The 20,934-nt window shown below is 34.6% G+C and overlaps 1 protein-coding gene across 1 annotated transcript; it reads left to right on the top strand.

The window, feature by feature from the left end:
- Positions 1-8,549: 8,549 nt before the first annotated feature.
- LOC115957011 ((+)-neomenthol dehydrogenase-like) lies at positions 8,550-13,719 on the top strand. The gene is made up of 5 exons (XM_031075258.1): positions 8,550-8,732; positions 9,452-9,826; positions 11,125-11,205; positions 11,882-12,070; positions 13,223-13,719. Exons 1-5 carry the CDS (start codon positions 8,550-8,552, stop codon positions 13,601-13,603), a joined length of 1,209 nt encoding a protein of 402 aa, XP_030931118.1. The 3' UTR covers positions 13,604-13,719.
- Positions 13,720-20,934: the final 7,215 nt, after the last annotated feature.

The raw sequence follows: 20,934 nt of genomic DNA, 5'->3' as shown, positions 1-20,934 counted from the left end.
ATGGTAAAGTTCTTAACTATTTTTAGTGTTGGGCCTGTTGGCAAATTATGGTGAATACTGAATAATGTTTACATTCTTGGCATTGGCATGCATGAGCTTATCCTTATAAGCTCCAAAATGTTCAACTAACCTTAAAGTTGTTTTTTAGTGTCAAAGAGTCCTTAAAGCACTTTTTTAGTAGGTTAAAGCACTTTATAATTGCAAAACACACCAACACTGCCATTTGGTAACGTTGTTCTAGTAATATTGTTTGTATTTTTTTGGAAAATAGAGTTATAACTATTAGAGTTTTTGCGATATAGAGCTTCAATGGTAAAGTTCTTAACTATTTTTAGTGTTGGGCCTGTTGGCCAATTTTGGTGAATACTGAATAATGTTTACATTCTTGGCATTGGCATGCATGAGCTTTTATAAGCTCCAAAATGTTCAACTAACCTTAAAGTTGTTTTTTTAGTGTTAAGAGTCCTTAAAGCACTTTTTTAGCGGGTCAAAGCACTTTATAATTGCAAAACAAACCAACATTGCCGTTTGGTAACATTATTCTAGTAATGTTGTTTGTATTTTTTGGAAATATGTGTGGGTGAAAAAATGTATAAAAATACGTATAATGTTGTTTAAAAACTAAAAACTGTTGCTTAAAATGCCATACCAAACAACCCCTTGTATTGCTAGCCATACCTGCCTATGAAAGGCAGCTTATAGTAGTAAAGTCTTTGTATGATTGTGTATCACTAACCATAGTTGCAAACAAAATCTAAGAATTTGTATCTTGACGGACACTTTAAAATGTTTCCAACAAATTTGACTAAGAGTGCGTTTGGGAAGCGCGTTTTGCACTTCCCAGACGCGCGTTTACGTTTCACAATTTTTTTTTTTTTTTTGGTCAAGCCGTAACTTTTTACTTTTCTTGTGTGAACAGTGCTTTTATGCACTGTTCATGAGTCCCACAAAATACACTTTTCAGCAATTTTTTTATTAAAAATGGGTCTCACGATACTATTCACACATTTAAAAATTATTTTGTTACAGTGTTTTTCAGTTTTCAGTTTCAGTTTTCAGTTTTCAGTTTTCAGCTGTATCCAAACGGACTATAAGGTTCAAATGCTAGCTGCAAGGTGGCTATGAGGACATGTCTATTAACATTTTGGTTGTCTTTCACCCCTATTCTCTCTTACATTTATTTTGATTTTTTTTTTTTTTTGCTATGCTTTTCTTTGGCTTTTGTTGTGTTTCTCTTGAATTGTCTCTCGTATGACCATATCTAATGGTCAATCCGCTAGAAGGAATAAGAAATGACTAGTAGCTTGGAATACAAGGCATTGTACCTTTGGCTTCTCAACTTGGAATGCATCAGATATTTTTGGGATCATGATCTTCTAGATATAAGATCTTTTCAATGTATTTATTTCAGAATTAGACAAATAGTTGTTTTTTTCCCAATTGTGCTGGTCTGAAAAATCAATGTGATACAGTGATGAGTGTGGCTGTACAAATTTGACAATTCAAAAGAAGAAAGTGTTCAAGGAGTTCCCTTAATAATAATTTCTGCAATAGAATTTGACTTTTTTAGTTTGACTAAGGGAACTTATCTTTTACTAACAATTTGACCAAGGGAACTTATCTTTTAGTTTGACTTTTTTTTATAAGACAAAGGGAGTCTAACTAAAAGATCACAGTAAATAGAATTGAATTACTTACCCCCTAAATGAAAACAACAAAATTGTTGGAGGTGGCTCATATTTGTTAATCGGCCACAGAGTTGGGACCCCTATGGGTGTTGTAAAAGAGTGGAATGGCATGAGTGGTGCAGAGCACAACAAGCGAAACAGAACAAAGCGAAGTTATAATGGATGAGATCTTAAAAAAAAATACTAATATATATTTAGTTTATATCAATTTAAATGATTTGTGAATGGCCTCTTATCACCTAAGTTGAGATGAATTGCACTGGTTGTCCTTATATATGAATTTTCAGCAAAAAAGAAAAGAATTTGGTGCTCATCATCTTTTACTGTAACAAAGATATAAAAACGCTGACCTTGCACTGATACCATATGTTGTGCAACAGTAGAAACAAAAATAAATCAACAAATGCAAAATAGTAAACATAAGAATTTATGTGATTTGATAAATTGCCTGCATCCGCAAGCAATGACAATGAGAAAAAGTCTTACTATGGGCCCGTTTAGATGGGGGGGGGGGGGGAATGAGAGAAAGTAGAGGGGAGAAGAGTAAAGATGACAGAAAATATACTAATTTTAAGTTAAGGCTGCGTTTGTTTTGGCTGAAAATGGATTCAGGAAAACAATTTACACCCTACCGTGTGTTTGGTTGTGCATGGAAAATTTGGTTAAACGGAAAATCATTTCCGTTGACCATAAAATACCCACCCCACACCCGTAAATCATTTTACACTCTCATTTTACCTTCAAACCATTTCCACTCTCCTTAGAAAATTTCTCTCCTCACTCACTCTCATCACTCACGCCAAGCCCAAGCCGAAGGACGAAGAGAGCTATCACCGGTGAAGCCCAGATGCAATCCTCAACCCACAGCCCTGCCGGTCTGATCGTGCCGCTCAAACCCATCGTCGATCTGATCATGCCGCCTCAGCTCCTTCGATGAACCCAACTAAACCCACCCTGATTTCACCACATCCCAATCCCTGACCCACGGCCTCACTGTTGTGCCTACAAGCCCCTCTGCCAGTGAAGGTAGTTTCTCATTTACTTCACCTTCGTCCTCTCTCTCACTCATACCCATCCTTCTTCCACCCACGCTGTTGTTGCCTTAAATAAATAAATATATATATATATATATATATATATATAATTGTAAAATAACATTTTTGCTTGGGTTTTAGAGGATTGGTGGTTGGGGTGATTCATGGGTTTCAATGGTGGTGGGGTGGGGGTGAGTTTAAGCGTTGATGGTGGTCGATTGGGGGTGGTGGATCGTTGGCTATGGTGGTTTTTCGGTTTCAATGGTGGTGGATTATGGGTTTTGGTAGATGGTTTTGATATTGATTTTGAGATTAATGGGTTTTGATTTTGATAATAGGTTTTCAGATTAATTGTTTATGTGGTAGATGATGGTGGCTTGGTTTATGATGGTGATTGTGGTTGTTGGTTTTTTGAAAATAGGTTTTTACATGCACCAAACACTAAAAATATTTTTCCAGCAAGTTTTTCAAAGCACAAACAAACAATTGAAAATATTTTCCTTTTCGTAAAATATTTTTAGTTGAAAATATTTTACACTCAGAAAACATTTTACATAGAACCAAACGCAGTCTAAATCTACTCTACTTTACTCTCCTCTCCCTCCCTTCCCCTCAATCCAAATGCATCATAAGTATTATATCTTTCACCACCGATAATTGAAGATGGGGACATAACCAACTAAAAGCAGTTGACTAATAGTTTAATTTGTGGTCGAAAACCACGTAGAAGAAGCATTCTTTTTTTATATTATTTTTTGAGGTAGAACGTAAAAGAAGCATTTAAGTGCACATCATACCTCACCTATGATGTCAACATTTGTGTCCTCCAGGCTTACTTAAAACAAAATCCAAAGACTACTTCTTCCACCAATCACTCAGGCATTATCAACCAAAAAACAAAAACAATAATTACAAATTAAAAAATTATCAAAAGCAAAAGACAAAGTTACTTTTGGCAACCCAGTCATTCTTAGAGCATCCACAGCAATGGAGTTATTTTTTTAGCTATTTGGCACCATAAAAAGTCACTTTATCTATTTTACCTACTCATTTTACAAAACATCCAGCAGCAGTGAATCTATTTTAGCTTTCAACACAATAAGATAATATAAACATCACAATAAAATAATATATTTACTATAATAAAATAATATCTCTACTATAATAAAATAATACACCCCATGGCCAAAAAAACACCATAAACTGATCATCTGAAGATTTTGAAGAACAATAAGCAAACCCAAAACGCCAGCCACCTCCACTGCCACCCACAACCACCCCCATTGTCCACAGGCCACCATTAACACAACCTAAATCCGTCAAATTTGCAACAAAATCATCTCAAAAACCAACCAAAATAACACATAAAAACAACCAAAATTCAACAAACCCACAAATCTAGCAACAAAAAAACCCAGGGACAACCAACAAAAAAAAAACCCACACCACCACCACCGCCACAGCAACCGCCCACAGTAATGGCTTGGGACAACCCACCACAACCACGAACACAGACCACAAACACAACCCAATCAACAACCCACCACCACCAAGCTTGGGTTGCCAATGGCTTGGGACTTGTGTCAGCAACGGATTAGGACTTGGTTCGTTGGCGGCTTGGAGGGCAGTGGCTAAGGAGTGGTGAGGAGTTGGAGGAAGAAAGAAATAAAAAAATGAAGGTGGAGAAGAGAAGGGCTGGGTTCAGTGAAGAAGAAATGTGAAGTAGAAAGAAAAAATAGAGAAAAAAAAGGCTGGAGGAAGGAACAAAAAAAAAAAAAAAATTTTGAAAGGAAGAAGTGCTAGGTTTGGTTCGGTGAAGAAGAAAGAGTGAATGTGAAAAAGAAAGAGAAATGAAAGAAGGAGAGAGAAAGGCTTAATTTAATAAAAGAAGAGAGAGAAACCAATTAAATATATATATATATATATATTTTTTTTTTTTATACCTTTGAGCTACAATGCACATCTATCTTTAGATGTGCACTGTAACTGAGAAGCTAAATTTTTTTGCTTTACCTTTACTACTATAGCTCTACTTTTGTGATTAGTGGTGCTAAATAGCTATATTTTTAGCAATATAACTATTTAGCACAATTGCTATGACTGCTCTTATGGGGCAATAATGCAATATATTCAACCCACTCATGAACATCTCTCACATAAAACAAATTGAATTTCCTTTTATTTAAGACTAGTCCTGCACGCACTATGTCTTAAGTAAAAAAATTAAAATAAAATTTTTATTTGAAGAAGTATGAAACTATATACATACAAAATGTATGTCATATAAAATTAATTTTATTTGTATAAAAATTTTAATAGTTAATCACACACAAAATTATAGTAGTTATTTAACATATGAATACTTATTTTATTATAATAGTTTCTTAGTACTTATTTGCTAAAAGCAATATCTACTCACTAAAAACTTCTAAGTATGATAATGAATATCATCATTTCCCAATAATAAGCAATTGATTTTTGCTAAGACATTATCACAATATTAAAATTTTTGTAATAAATGATTTTATATGCTACAATTGAAACTGTTCATCAAATACCTTCAACCATACACAATAAAAATTTTGCCATTCATACCTTTTTCTTTATCATTCTACATGAGTCTAGGTGCAATGTTTAGCTTACTTCGTTTTTAATGAAAACCCGTTTTAGGCATTAAAAAAAAAAAAAAAAAAAAAAAAAAAGAAGAAGAAGAAGAAGATAACAAAAGGCATGTGTTATTGAATTTTCCATTAGATAAATTAAAAGTTTCGAAGATTTAAACCTAGAAAATCAATGTTCTCTAGGTAATAAATAAAACATCTTATATCACAATTCAAACTTTCTAAGCATTATTATCATCTAATACTCAAAATATGTGAAGAAAATTTTTGGGATGTTAAAATTTAGTGGGAATATTTTAGACATTACACAATTGATATATTTTAAGAATCGTAAGTTTTCATTAGGGTTTAACTGAGAGAATAACAATATGACATATTTGCTATTTTCCAAAATATTAATGGAAAAATTGCTTGATTTTAAAGTTTAAGAAGGAATTATGAACTACCCCAAACAAAAAGGATGAAAAATGTTTTAATCCTAAGTATTTTTTTTTTCTTTCATATAAAACTGTGTTTTCACATAAAATGGTGCATAAATATAAAAATACAATAAAAAATACAAAAAGTCTACTCAAGAGAATTGTGTGTAAAGCAGTGAATTTTGGCTCAACAAAATTAACTAAACCCAAAAAAAAAATAAAAAAATAAAATAAAATAAATCTAGAAACACAACAGAATGGTACAATATTTTCATAATGTCTTTATAATTTTGTTTTAACTTGTAAAGAATTGACACTTTAGCAGTTGTGAATATATTATGATGACAACAAGATGTCTTAACATTTTCACAAGAGAAACACTATATTTACAATATTTTCACAACAAATCATAAGCTGTAGGTTGTTATGAGTTGTTATTATTAAGTAAAAAAGCGATTTCATTGGTAAGTTTAAATTAGAATTAATAACAATTTACAACAAATGATTTGTAATAAAGTGTTGTGAAAAATGTTGTAGATGTAGACATAGCATGATGAGATGAAAAAAAAAATTATCAAACTTAAATTTACCACAAATGTTGTGTTGTGAGAAATGTTTGAAAGTGAAATTTTTTATGCATGTGGTAGTTATTATGGCATGATAAGATGAAAAAAAAAAAAAAAAAAAAAAAAAAACTAAGGTGGTAGCTAAATGGCGAAGGATATTAAATAAAGTAATGAAAGAAACAAGATTCCCCAGATGGAGAGATGTATGGCGTGTCCCCACTCTTCTAGTACTGTTTGCTTTTTCATATGGAAATCTCCCTCCCTCTCTAGAGGCTGTATGCAAGGGAGATTCCCCAGGTTGTTCTGGTCCGTAGCTTTAATAGAACTGCAGTCTATCAATATGCATACATACATATATATATATATATATATATATATTTTTTTTTTTTCTATATAAGTTAATCAATATTCTTAGATTGTTATTGGAAACCTCAAAAAATTTTCTCTGAAGGCAAGGGTGAGATGAAAAAAAAAAAAAAAAAAAAGAGGATGACATTGATATTTCAGGTCCCAAAGTTTTGCACTCAGGGTGAGTGGACTTGGATGTAACTTTGAGAAAGAGTGACTTTACTGTAACTTCAGGATTAGACATTATCTTGTTATAACTCTCGTTGATCATTGTAGTTAATTCCTAACAAACTTAAAAGTAAGAAGGAATCTTAAGCCAAATCATTATTATTCAGCCAAAGCCCTCTTGCATAATTAAAGTAAATAACCTATTAGGTTGCGGGTTCAAGTCTAGAAATCAATCTCTCCAATAAAAATTAGGACTAAGGTTATCTACCAATCACCTCTCTAGACTCCAGAAAAAAGGGATTTTGTGCATTAAGTATGACTTATTGAAAGTTCAAAAACGTGTATAAACACCTTTGAACGTTTAGACCCCCAAATTACAACTTAACCAATTCAAGTAATATGTCAAACAACTAGTGTGCGGAAACTTAACATATGCTATAATATGAAATTGGTAAAAAACTATCTAAGCCAAAACAAAACATAATCCACAGCAGATAATAAAAAGACAAAGATAGAGAGGAAGGAAGATGCAAACACAAAGACAACACGCGATGTGTTATCGAAGAGGAAACCGAAGCCCTCGGCGTAAAACCTCTCCGCCGCCCTCCAAGCGGTAAACAATCCACTAGAAAATACAGTTGGGATACATGGACAGCAATAGACCCTCCAAGCCTAATCTACCCAGTGCACCTAAGCCCTCCAAGCTTCTTGCTCCAACGAGGTTGCGCCGAACCTTTTTCTTTTCTAGCTTCCCGGATTCCACTACTAGACCGTAGCATCAACCAATGAAGATTGGTTCCTTCCTAACTGCTTCCCAGAAATCCAAACAGCTGTCTCACAGTGATGATGATGGTGAGAATCAGGTCTGGTATAATGCCTCTCAAGGATTTGACAATGGAGAGGAAGAGAGTTGAGGAATTTGAAGAGACTCTAATGTATAGATTGTGGGTGAATCAATCTTGTTTTTCTTTAGGGTTTCTCTCTCAAAATTCTCTCTGGAAGCTCTCTCACAATCGTGGGTAAAAGGGGTATTTATACTGGAGTGGGAAAGGAATGTGAAACGTCAGGTTTTACAAAACAGGGGTGGCTCGCGGCTTGACCAAGTCGCGAGATCCAATCGCGAGATAACCGTATGGCCAATTGTCCTGTTTTGTCCTGTAGTGCTCCAGCTTGCATGACTGTTCACCTTCCAGCATGCTTGGCACGTGTGCTGCGTCTGGCGGCTTGCAGCCGCGAGTAACCCGCGAGGCCCAGCCGCGAGTCTCTGTTTTCTTGCACACTCTTGAGCAATCTTCACTCTATCTCACTCACTACCCTTACATCAAACCCACCTAAATACAGGGTTACTAAATGCTGAATTACAAGCAAATTTGGCACGGAATAAAAGCCAATTAGATGGTTGAATAAATTCAACCTTACACTTTTTTATGATATTGGTCATGTTCTAGAAAGAAAACCCATATAGAACCAAAGTTAGTGTATTGTGTCTGGTAGTTGATTAGCTTTTTCGAATTCCTTGTTGCACTCCCTATGAAATCTTGCAATGTTTGGCCACAAAATTATGGATGTTTTTTCCATAAGTATAGTGTGTTTGGGTCTTCAGACTGGGGTTGGGAATCTAACTAAGTACTGTTGTTAAGCAACCTATCTCTGCCTACCATTTTCTTTGTACAATTGGCTTGGAAGAGAATGAATTTTCTTATTGATGCAGGAAGGTGCCAATGTGGATTGGAGTAAAATAGTGACCGACACTTACGAGTTAGCTGAAGAGTGCCTGAAAACAAACTACTATGGCGCCAAGGGAATGATTGAAGCACTTCTTCCAATCCTCCAGTTGTCCAATTCACCAAGGATTGTTAATGTTTCCTCTTCCATGGGACGCTTAAAGGTATAAAACTAAAGATAAAATTTCTGGAACCCTTATTAGAACTTAGAATTAATTATTATACAAGTTTTGATTTGGTTTTGAAATTTATTACAAGCAAATGTCCTGGAAGGAGTCAACACTAAATCCCAAACAAAAGTAGATGGTTCAACTTATAACTGGCTTAAGAAATAGATCCATGTATCATTATTTGTTTCAGTGCCACTTGAAACTTCACCAATTTGATTCCCATCTAAGTGTTATGTAATTTTTTTTTTTAATGGACTGGATACTTGTGTACTTATGCCATTTGTGGTTTGAGGTAGTTTCATTTCACGATCTAAAAAGTTGAACTTTGCCCTCCTGAGGTTATCTTCGTTGTGCTTCCATAACACATTTCCATCCCAACAGTTAAAAAGTCGAAATAAATCCCATTCTCCCTCTCTCTCTCTCTCTCTCAACACACGAACACTTTCTGCCATCAAACTCAAATGGCTACCACTCTGGAACCCAATGGCTGCCACTCTGTTTCTTTGTTGCTAATTAATCACTATTACTGTTTTTTAAGGAAGTTACTTCCTTTCTTTCTTACAAATTGATGGGACTATAAGAAGCACTCCTCTTATTTACTTTCTAAAAGAGGTGTAGAGTCTCTTTTCTTCTTCTTCTTTTTTTCAAATTAAACTGCAATTCATTTTCCCATTAATGAAATTAAAATGAGTTTTCTTCTTCTACTGTTTCAGCATATACCAAATGAATGGGCTAAAGAAGTGTTAGGTAGTGCTGAAAGCCTTACAGAAGAAAGAGTTGATGAGGTATTGAATGAACATCTGAAAGATTTTAAAGAGGGTTCCTTGGAAACCAAAGGCTGGCCTAGATATTCGTCTGCCTATATAATTTCAAAAGCAGCTATGAATGCCTACACAAGGATTGTGGCCAAAAAGTTCCCATCTTTCCAAGTCAATTGCGTCTGCCCTGGCTATGTCAAGACAGATATAAACTACAACAATGGCTACTTGACAACTGATGAAGGTGCTGAAAGTGTTGTAAAGTTAGCGCTCCTGCCCAACGATGGTCCTTCTGGCCTCTTCTTTTTTCGGAATGAAGTGACAACTTTTGATTAAGAATTTTCATTTCTACCACTTCTCAAAGATATAAATACTAATAAATCTGTACTTTTCCTGGAATTGTTTACTTTCTATGCTTTGAATTTCTATTTGATAGGCTATTTGAAAGCCAATGTCTAACGTTGATGTAATAAAATGTATGCAAAGAATATGTTTTTTCACTTGGGGTATGTAATGTCAATTATATGCATTTTGTAATGAAACTTTTAAGAATCCTTTGTTTGTTGGTGTGGATGAGTGTGATTCAAACACTTTTGCTCTTTTGTTGCTTGTTCCAAATTGGTTAGGAGTGAGTTCACTTATGTGTTTATAAGTGATTGCCCATGTTTTTTAATTTCTTGAAATGGTGGGCTTAGGGCTTATACATATGACTCATATGAGGGAATGGCTTGTCACAATACATGTGTGTAAGATCCAACAAGTTTTGTTTTGGTCCTTAATTTTTCTCTCTTTTTCATTCCGTTAGTGTTCATTGACTATTTGGATTATCCCATTTAATGTGCATAGTGACCGTTGAACTTTGACTCATTGGTAACGCACTAGTCTATTTTTTAATTGGCTAATATAACACACTTTTAGGTCTCTTTTTGCTCGTTGAACATTTAATATACATAGTGACCATTGGGCTTTGGCCCTCTTGGAAACCGAGATTCTTCTTCTTCTTATTATTATTATTATTATTATTTTTTTTATGTATGTTATTAACATGCGTGCTATATTTTGAGTTAATTAATATTATTTACTATTCAATCTATAAAGTTTTGTCTTTTATGCATTGTTTTGATATAAAAAAATGAAATTTTAAGTATTTTATAGATGATATTGTCACTGACGTTTTGATCCTTCTGAAAATTTACAAGCATGAAGACAATAAGAAGAAAATATAATTTGATGGTTATATATACATGTATTGCGTTGGCTTAAAGTTACTCTTGAATCAACTTTTTGAGTATGTACGACACAGAAGAGGAAAGAGGGGCAGAAGATATTGGAAATTTTAATATGATAAAAGTGTAGACTGTAGAGACTAAACAGCAAACACAACCTTGCTTTAAATTGCATAAAAATCTGCACATCAACTCTATCGATGAATTTTCAACACGAACTAAAGCTTTGTCGTAAATTGCTCTTGTTATAATCCCATCTTATGTACAAATTTTAAAATTTTATGTGATTGGTCAATTATCAATATAATAGAGACTCTCAATAATACTTGCTTCTGGTTATCTTGTTCATGATCCTGTTTTTGGTTTAATTTACAAAATAAAATAAATGATGACAAATCTTAAAATTCTATGCAGGTCAACAACGCTGGGATCTATGGAACTATATTAGATGGAGATGCTTTAGCCGCTTCAGGTCTTGGTAAGGTAAGTTATGAAAGTATGATATTTTTTCATTGCCAAAAAATAAGAAAAGGGTGAGTGGACTTGGATGTAACTTTGAGAAAGAGTGACTTGACCGTAACTTCAGGATTAGACATTATGTTGTTATAACTCTTGTTGATCATTGTAGTTAATTCCTAACAAAGTAAGAAGGAATATTAAGCCAAATCATTATTATTCAGCCAAAGCCCTCTTGCAGGTTGAAATTAGTTTGCGGGGTTCAAGTCTAAAAATCACTCTCTAATTAAAATTAGGACTAGGGAGGGTTATCTACCAATCACCTCTCCCAGACTCCGCACAAAAGGGATTTTGTGTGCTGAGTATGACCTTTTTTATGATATTGGTCATGTTCTAGAAAGAAAACCCATATAGAACCACACTAGCATCAATTAACTTTGACTAAAGCGGCTTTAGTCAAAGCTAGCGTATTGTGTCTAGTTGTTGATTAGCTATTTAGGATTCCTTGTTGCGCTCCCTATGAAATCTTGCAATGTTTGGCCACAAAATTATGGAAAATTTTACCATAAGAATAGTGTGTTTGGGTCTTCAGACTGGGGTTGGGAAGCTAACTAAGTACTGATGTTAAGCAAACTGTCTCTGCCTATCATTTTCTTTGTACAATTGGCTTGGAAGAGAATGAAGTTGCTTTTTATTGATGCAGGATGAGGAAGGTGCCAATGTAGATGTAGATTGGAGTAAAATATTGACCGACACTTACGAGTTAGCTGAAGAGTGCCTGAAAATAAACTACAATGGTGCCAAAGGAATGATTGAAGCACTTCTTCCAATCCTCCAGTTGTCCAATTCACCAAGGATTGTTAATGTTTCCTCTTCCCTTGGGCACTTAAAGGTATGAAACTACAGATAAAATTTCCCGAACCCATATTAGAACTTTGAATTAAGTTTTATACAAGTTTTTTATTTGGTTTTGAAATTCATTACAAGCAAATGTCATGGGAAGAGCCAAAACTAAATCCCAATCAAAAGTAGATGGTTCAACTTATAACTGGCTTAAAATGGCTAATTAATCATTATCATGGTTTTTAATGGAAATTACTATCTTTCTTTCTTGAAAAATTGATGGGATTATACGAAGCAATCCTATCTCATTTACTTGGTTCATCTGGATTGAGGGGAAATGAGGGGGAGTAGAGTAGAGTAGAATGGAATTGGTCCAAATTTATGCTATGTTTGGAAGTTTGGAGGTAGAGGAGAGTAGAGGGGAGGTGAGTAAAAGGGAATAGTTATTCTCCATCTTGTTTGAATGTTTTTAAAATTAATTAAGGGGGAGGGGAATAATTAGCATTTTCATAGTTTGTAATTTTGTTAATATGGTAAGGGTAAATTAAGTAATTCATTTGGTCAAGCATTTCTATGCTCTACTCTCTGAGAAATTATTTACACCGGGAGGATTGCTGATGTGATTCTCCCTGACCAGTGATGTGATGTCATCTATGCAAATGTATGTGTGAACTTCCTAACAAGCACAAGGAATTAAAAATAAAAATTACCAGATGATGTCACATTTGAATAAATAACATCATTTTATTGGTTGGAAGGACCACGTCATTAATCCTTCTAATGGACCTAATAATTTCTCCTACTCTCCCTCCAAATCTCTCTAATTTGGGGGAATTAAAAATGAAAGGTTAAAAATAATTAGAACCCTTCCAAATCTCTCTCCCTCCTCCCTTAAAAAATAAAAAAAAATAAAAAAATAAAATCCAAATAAGGTAATTTAACTTATTCTCCCTCTCTCTACTCTACTCCCCTCTACTCTCCCTCCATCCAAACAAGCTATTAATTAGCTTATTTTCAGCCAACTCTACTCTACTTCTCTTTACTCCCCCTCCCTCCTCCCTCAATCCAAACGGGCCCTAAGAGATGCAAAGTCTTTTTCTTCTTCTGCTTTTTAATTTTTAAAAAAAAATTAAACTATGATTCATTTTCCCAATAATCAAATTAAAGTGACTTTTCTACTTTTCTTCTTCTTTTGTTTCAGGAAATACCAAGTGAATGGGCTAAAGAAGTGTTAGCTAATGCTGAAAGCCTAACAGAAGAAAGAGTAGATGAGGTATTGAATGAATATCTAAAAGATTTTAAAGAGGGTTCCTTGGAAACCAAAGGCTGGCCAAGATATTCGTCTGCCTATGTGCTTTCAAAAGCAACTCTCAATGCCTGCACAAGGATTGTGGCTAAAAAGTTCCCGTCTTTCCGAGTCAATTGCGTCTGCCCTGGCTATGTCAAGTCAGATTTCAACCACAACACTGGCTACTTGACAACTGATGAAGGTGCTGAAAGTGTTGTAAAGTTAGCGCTCCTGCCCAACGATGGTCCTTCTGGCCTCTTCTTTTCTAGGAATGAAGTGACAACTTTTGATTGAGATTATTCATTTCTACCGCTTCTCAAAGATATAAATACTAATAAGTTTGTACTTTTCCTGGAATTGTTTACTTTTTGTATTTTGAATCTCAATTTGATAGGCTATTTGAAAACCAATGTCTATATCGTTAGAATTGATTAGAATTGAGTTCGCTTAGGTGTTTGTATCGTTTTTAATTTCTTGAAATATTGGACTTAGGGCTTATACATATAACTCATGAGCGGCTTGTCATGATGCCTGTGTAAGATCCAACAAGTTTTGTTTTGGGCCTTAATTTTTCTCTCTTTTTCAGCTTGTTAGTGTTCATTGACTGTTTGGATTAGTGAGTTGGGCATTTAATGTGCATGGTGACTGTTGGACTTTGGCCCATTAGGAACCCACTAGTCTATTTAATATAACATATTTTTAGACCTCTTTTAGGCAGTTGAATGCCCGCTTGTCCATTTTTTCCTTGTCTAATATAATACACTTTCAGGGATCAAATCCAATAGAGTTCCTAAGGTACTTACTGCATAAAGTTCTCTTCATCATGACCATTCATTTTGAATTAAATGGTTGGTATTATGCCATATCATTAATTCATTAATAAAATCCTTAAAATAACAGTGCGACATTAACAATTAAAAACCACATCTTTTTTATTATATTCTAATTTAGTATTTTACATATATTATCTTCATATAATTTCGGAAGATATTATAAAAACCAACTAATTTGTTAGGACATATGTGATTCACTTGTTAGGAATATATGTCACTATTTTATGTAATTGGCTAATCCTTTAATAAAACGCACTTTACTTGTATTTGGGTAGGTCTAGGATGTGTTTATTACTTCAAGAAACCTTATTTCAAGTTCAAGTGTTGAAGGCATGCAAGCCTGTCCAAGATTCAAGTGTGAAAAGTGATGTTCATTAAAGCTCGACAGCTAGCTATCTATCGAGACCTGTAGAGCTGTAGAAGCCTGTGACTCGACAACAGCTTGACAGATAGAGTATCTATTGAGGTTTATGAAATTCAGTTTTTCAAGACTGTTTTTCATTCAATTCGTGATTGTATGTTTGGGCTTTCTTTTCTCACAACCCTAGACATATAAAAGGATTATTCTAAGGGCCATCAAAGGTGACACAAGTTGCACAAGTGTTGAGCAAAATTTGTTCAAGCAAATTGTAATCGGAGACAGAATTTGTCCTAGTTCATATTTCTTGTGAAGAAGTAGCTGTCTTTGTACACCCTAGGGTTTTGTGACCATGGATCTTCTCGATCTTCATATTGTGATGAACAGAAGAACTTTGCAGGTAACAACCTTCTCTAGTTGGTGATTGAAATCACATCTAGTTGGTGATTGAAATCACGTACTGGGATTCGTACAATTGGTTAGTCACGTATTGGAAGCCGTGCATTATAAGGAGAGATTGTCACTATAAAATAAGTCCAATTGGGTATTGGGGTAAGGGTTCAACTGTAGGTTGGTATAAGGTACTGAGATTCCTTTACTTGTAACCGCTTGTTGTGATAATAGTGGATTCTCGGGAGTGGTGACCTTAAACTCACTCGGTGGGGTTTTTGTCGTATAGGTTTTTCATATTCGTAAACAAATCACTGTGTCAAATTTATTTTCTGCTACATATTTAGTTATTTGGTAATTTGTTTGTGCTACCGCACGCTTTGCATGTAATTAACTTAATTAATTCACTTAGCTAAATTAATTGGTTAATTTATCACAAGGGGTCAATACGTTTTTGGCCTATCACAATTAAACATTTAATATATTTAGTATATACCTATTTTCAATTTTTAGCTTTATTTCAAGCAAAATAACAAGTTAACAAAGGACATGTGATGGGGAAAAAAAAGTGCTTATTAGCCAACTTTATGTCGGCTTCGTTGCCATCAATTTTGATTAATGTTGGAAGTTGAACTTTTAAACCTCACCTTTGCTACTATGCACCAATTAGTTAGACAATATCAACTATAAAAATGTTGTCAAAATTTGTGCCCTATACTTACTAAAAGAAAAAAAATACTATATTCATAATATTTTTACAATACTTTCATAACAAATTATAAGTAGTTAGTTGTTATTGGTTCTAATTTAAACCTATTTCTTGAATTATTTTCATGCCCCATCAATAACAACTAGTAACAACTTATAGTTTAGGATTTGTTATGAAAATGTTGTATATATAGAATTTCTCTTACCAAAAACAAAAGCCAAAGTAAAATTTTGCACCAATCACTCAGATAATATCAACTATAAAAATAAAAAATAAAATATTTTGGTCAAATTTTGTGTCCTAGGCTTACCGAAAACAAAAACAAAAGTTACTTTTTGCTAACAAAGTCATTATTTTTTATTTTTTGATGGGAACCCAGTCATTAGTATAAGGCACAATTCAACCCACATGTGAACATGTCTCACAGCTGAATTTCTTCTTATTTAAGTAGTTTAGCACTGCTTTCTCTTATTACAAAACTGTCCAAAGTTTTATCATCAATGGCAGAAGCAACAAAAATGTACTTTGCTTCTTCTTTCATGGTTGTACATTTTTAGACCCCTTAAAATGCAATTGGATTAACCTAGTTAATTAGCCAAGTAATTACTTAGTCCAAATTTCAGATGTAGGTTAACACAATCATATAATCATATCAATGTAAAGTACGGAATATAAAGAACACAAAGATATGATGACCCAGGAAACCACACCAGTAAAAACCTGGGGAGGATTTAACTTAGCTATCCTCAAGGTAAATTTGAATCCACTATGAAAGAATTGAAGTTTTACAATAGCGACTTAGACCACTAACATCCTATTGCTACCCACTAATAGAAAACTTACTGACACGACCACGTGACAGCTCCAAGACCACGGACTCCTTCTTTCTTGAATTCTCCAGCAAGTACAAGCACTCCTGCTTGTGTGTCTTTAAGCTTTTATTGCAACAACTGAATGATCATCAAGCTCTCAATGAAATCTCCTTCTTGATAATCCTAAGCATGTGTGAAGGCAACCACCTCTCAGATCTCACAAGAGATTCACACACACAGCAAATAGAGCAACCTCAAAAATGTGGTTAGGGTTTCCCTTCCAACAAACAAAAACTTTCCCCTAACTACAAAAAAAAACTCTACAAGTGTCTAAAAGTACTCCCCCTTTTTTGTGATGGAATGCCAAAGGACAATCAGAATCCATCATCAAAAGGAGGTGGCAAAGGAGAACGTCGAAGATGCGCCAAATCTGTTCGCAAAGCAGGAAGCTCATTAAGCGCGTCCACCAAAATCTGACCATGAGCCGCCTGAACGGTCATGATAGTCTCCAATGTACGACAAATGTCAAAGTCATCTAAAGTAGGTGGTGGAGGAATAGCAGCAGCACCACCACCAATAGGATCAATAGACGCCTCACCAGAAGTAGTACCTATAGAAGAAGAAGGGGGTGCAGTACCAAAAGGGTCAACTCGAGGGCGTTTAAAGCTCTCTCTCATCTGAACAGCCCTCTACCTAAGAAAAGTGGCACCTATGGGAGCAATAATGTGTATAGGCTCAGAAGTAGGGAAGTCATCTAAACCTAAAAACAACAAAATCCTATGAACAGGATGAAAAAAAGCATGAGCGGTAGAGGAACTCCTATGAACTTCTTTCAAAGAACGAAGAAACAAATGAGGAAAGCTAATAGGAGCATTCATAACAAGAGCATACAAAAATGCACATCAATCCAAAGGAATGGTGGGCAGATGAGAGATAGGCCACAAGGAATGACGCGCTATCCTAAAGAAAAGATAGGTAGTCTCATTGAGCTCAGCAGAAGTGATCCAAGGATCAGAACCCCACCGGATAGAAGTACCAGTGACGTAAGACATGATGTCGTCTAGGGGAGGAGACTCATCATAAGGATAAACAAGGTTCGGGACCACAGGTACCCCAAGAGCATCAGCTACTACACGAGGAGTAATGGTGAACTCTACACCTTGTATCCAACTCTTGACTAAAGTGTTGGAATCATAGACGTGGATAAAGAGATTTGAGTAGAACTCTCTAATCAAGGTAGCAGGAGGAGGATAATCAATATCCAAAAGTGGCAACCAGCCATGATGCTCAAATTTTGCTCTAATGGCAGGATCTAGCTCATCTAACAAAACCTTACGCTCAGCCCAAATTTTTCTCTGAAGGTTTAGTGTCTCATACAACTCTTGGCTTTTCTCACTCCGAAACAAAGTGCCCATAGAGGAAGGAGCAGAAGAAGAGGAAGATGTCCTATGGGCTCTAGTTTTCCTAGGCATGGTGCTAGGGTAAGGACAAAGACACAAGAGAAAGAAAAAAAAAAAAAAAAAACCAAGGACAGACTACAAGTTAGCACAAAAAAAAATATAGAAATAACAATCTATATGATGCATGAACAGAAAATTGTCATGATGCATGCTCTAATGCAATGATAACAAGTTCAACTTAAGTTTAGAATCACAAAATTGGCTTGAGCATTGAGTTTATAACAAAAACCCCAAAATTTTGAAAAATCACTTATTTAATTTGTACTAAATTGACCAATTGATCATCACACAAGTTAGGAAACAGTTTATAATTATCAAATTAATCAATCCAACAAGCCAATTTCATCAATTAAATTCAATTTGAACAAAATCCCCAAATTGGGTAGTTTCAAGCCCTAGAATTTTCAATTTCTCACAATACACAAAATTGATCAAATTAAACACCAAAGATCATGTTTATAACATCCCCCAACAAAAACCCATTGATCAATTGTGAAAGAAAAGGCTTAATTCATCACAAATCCAAAAATTTCATATGTTCGAAAATTCCCTAATAATCCATGAAAAGTGAAAATAAATGCAAAATGAAGGGTATAAAGGTCTTACTGGCCTTGGGAGAGAAAAACCTTGCAAAAAGAATGGAGGAAAACGACAAAAAAATTGATTGGAGCCTTGACCGCATCATATAGAGAGAAAAAAAAATTTGAAAAACTTTTGAAAAAGTGAGTTTGAACACGTGAAAATCAGTTTTTATAAAAATTCTCTACACGATTTTTGATCAATCGAAAAACAGATTCGATCGGTCGAAAATGCTTCGATTGATCCACCACCAATCAAGCACCGATCGAAACAGACAAAGACTCATAAACATTTTTAATCGCAATTTCGATCGGTTGAAGAACAATTTCAATCGGTCGAAATTCTGGAAAAACAGTTTTTTTGAAAAACAAAGCAAAATAATGTAAAAACTCCTCAAAGCATTGAATTTTATGAATCATATGCATGAGTATGAGATGAAATGCTTTTCAAAAACACATGTTTTGAACCCAGTTTTCCCAAAATTAAGATTTTCAATCCAGTCTCTTAAAATCTCAACCATCAAATGTGTTTTGCATAAAACTCAAGAAATTTTCAAACTTAGTTGGTCAAACCAAAAACACACACAATAACATATACAAAGTTTAGTAAAAAGTAACTTATGTAGTGTGTTCAACTAGCAAAAACTTGAGATACATGTGAGGTGATATGTGAATAGAAATCAAACATAAAGTCTACAAAATTCATCACATAGTGTTTGAAAAAGACTATCACCTAAAGAGTTACATCATATAACTCCCACGTCTCCTAAATTATAAGTTTACAATCATGTAAGTTTCTTGATTTGCCTCATATTGTACACACAAATTTTAATTTAGCATAAACTTATTAAAATAGCCAGGATAATGTACACACCAATTTTATTTGATTGATTTAACTTTAGGTCCAATAATGTACACACCAATTTTAAGCAATTTACCCGAGGCTACACCTTATTTTCTTTTTGTGCATGTGCTACACTTTCTCGAGCACAAAATCTGACGATATGCACTAAGGTGTTCAAGATTGGCTAGTGAACAGTGGTGAGATGGTTATTTATGCCTTTCTCCAAAGGTTCAAGTCCGATAGTCAAAAACATGTGACTTCAAGATCAAGACAAAGTGATCAAAAACTATAAACATATTTCCCACACAACATGCACTACAAAATTTCAACTAGTAAAGTGCAATAAATAAGCTCATCCAAGCTAAACAAGGTACAAACACATGTTATGTGAAAATAAATTGACCAACCTTGTTTTCAATGCCAAGAAAACAAATGCAAAACACAATTTGCTTCCTTTTTTTTTTTTTTTTTTTTTTTTTTTTTTATAAAAAAAAACAAAAACAACCTAGAATGAAATGCATGAATGATATGCAATGCAAATCCTAGAAACAAAGAAAATAAAAAACCAAAGAACAATGGTCACAAAAAGTAGAGCAAAGAAGCACAAGGACCATGTCCAAAAGACTCAATTTGATTGAGCCTTTTGCATCCAAAACTTTTTAGATGCACCTCAAGTATTGGAGTTCTTATTCACATGAAAATGATTACCAACTCCAGGATTGGAATAAAGGTTTAAAGTCTTTACCAATTCACCAATAAGTACAATAGGATTTTGTACTTGAGTCACAGGTGCTTTTGATTTGTTTGCTCGCTTAGCAGCTTACAGCTTGTAACAGTTTGGACGAATGTGCCCAGAATTTCCACAAAAATGACAAACTCATGCAGGCTTATCATGTGTCTTGCCCTTAAGAGGGTTAGGAGCCTTAGGTTTAGACTCATGAAGATCAACCCTAATCTTCCTAGGAGGTATAACTTCTATAGATCTAGCCTCACTCACAGAGGGTTTAACAACCTCACTTACATGGGGTTCGGAAGAAGAAGAAGGAACAAAGTTTATGGAATGGGTTGCAGGCACAGAGATGCTTTCTACAAAACCTAAGCCAATTTCGTCAAAGGGAGACTTTTGAACACTCAATATGTGATCAAGTTTGGAGCTTGCAGACCTATCAGTTTGTTCTCTAGCAACAAATAGATCATGTTCCAAATTTTTAATTTTTTCAAGTAAAAGCATGTTCTTAGACTTCACATTATTCAAAAGTTCAATAGCATCAAACAAATTCACAAGCAAATTTTTCTTATCAAGCTCAAGAGATGCAATTTTCTTCAAGCCTAATTCAACACTCATAGCATCCTTTGTAGCAACTTTGCAAAGTTTATTGTAGGCTTCTTGAAGATCTACATCCTCAAAGAGTTCCCCATCAGAAGGGTTCTCTTCAACAGACAAGCTTTCATTGACTACAGCAATAACAGTGAAAGCAATGAAGTTTCCATCCTCGTCACAACCAGACTCATCATCAGAAACTTCATCATCACTAAGGGTTACAGCCATAGCCTTACCCTTAGACCTCAAGTGTGTAGGACATTCAGATTTCATATAACCATACCCTTGACATCCAAAACATTGAGGACCCATAGAATTAT

The sequence above is a fragment of the Quercus lobata genome, chromosome 8 (genome assembly GCF_001633185.2).
Source record: "Quercus lobata isolate SW786 chromosome 8, ValleyOak3.0 Primary Assembly, whole genome shotgun sequence".
NCBI lineage: Eukaryota > Viridiplantae > Streptophyta > Magnoliopsida > Fagales > Fagaceae > Quercus > Quercus lobata.
Note: the sequence above shows the minus strand (reverse complement) of the source record. Positions and strands in the feature narration are given on the sequence as shown.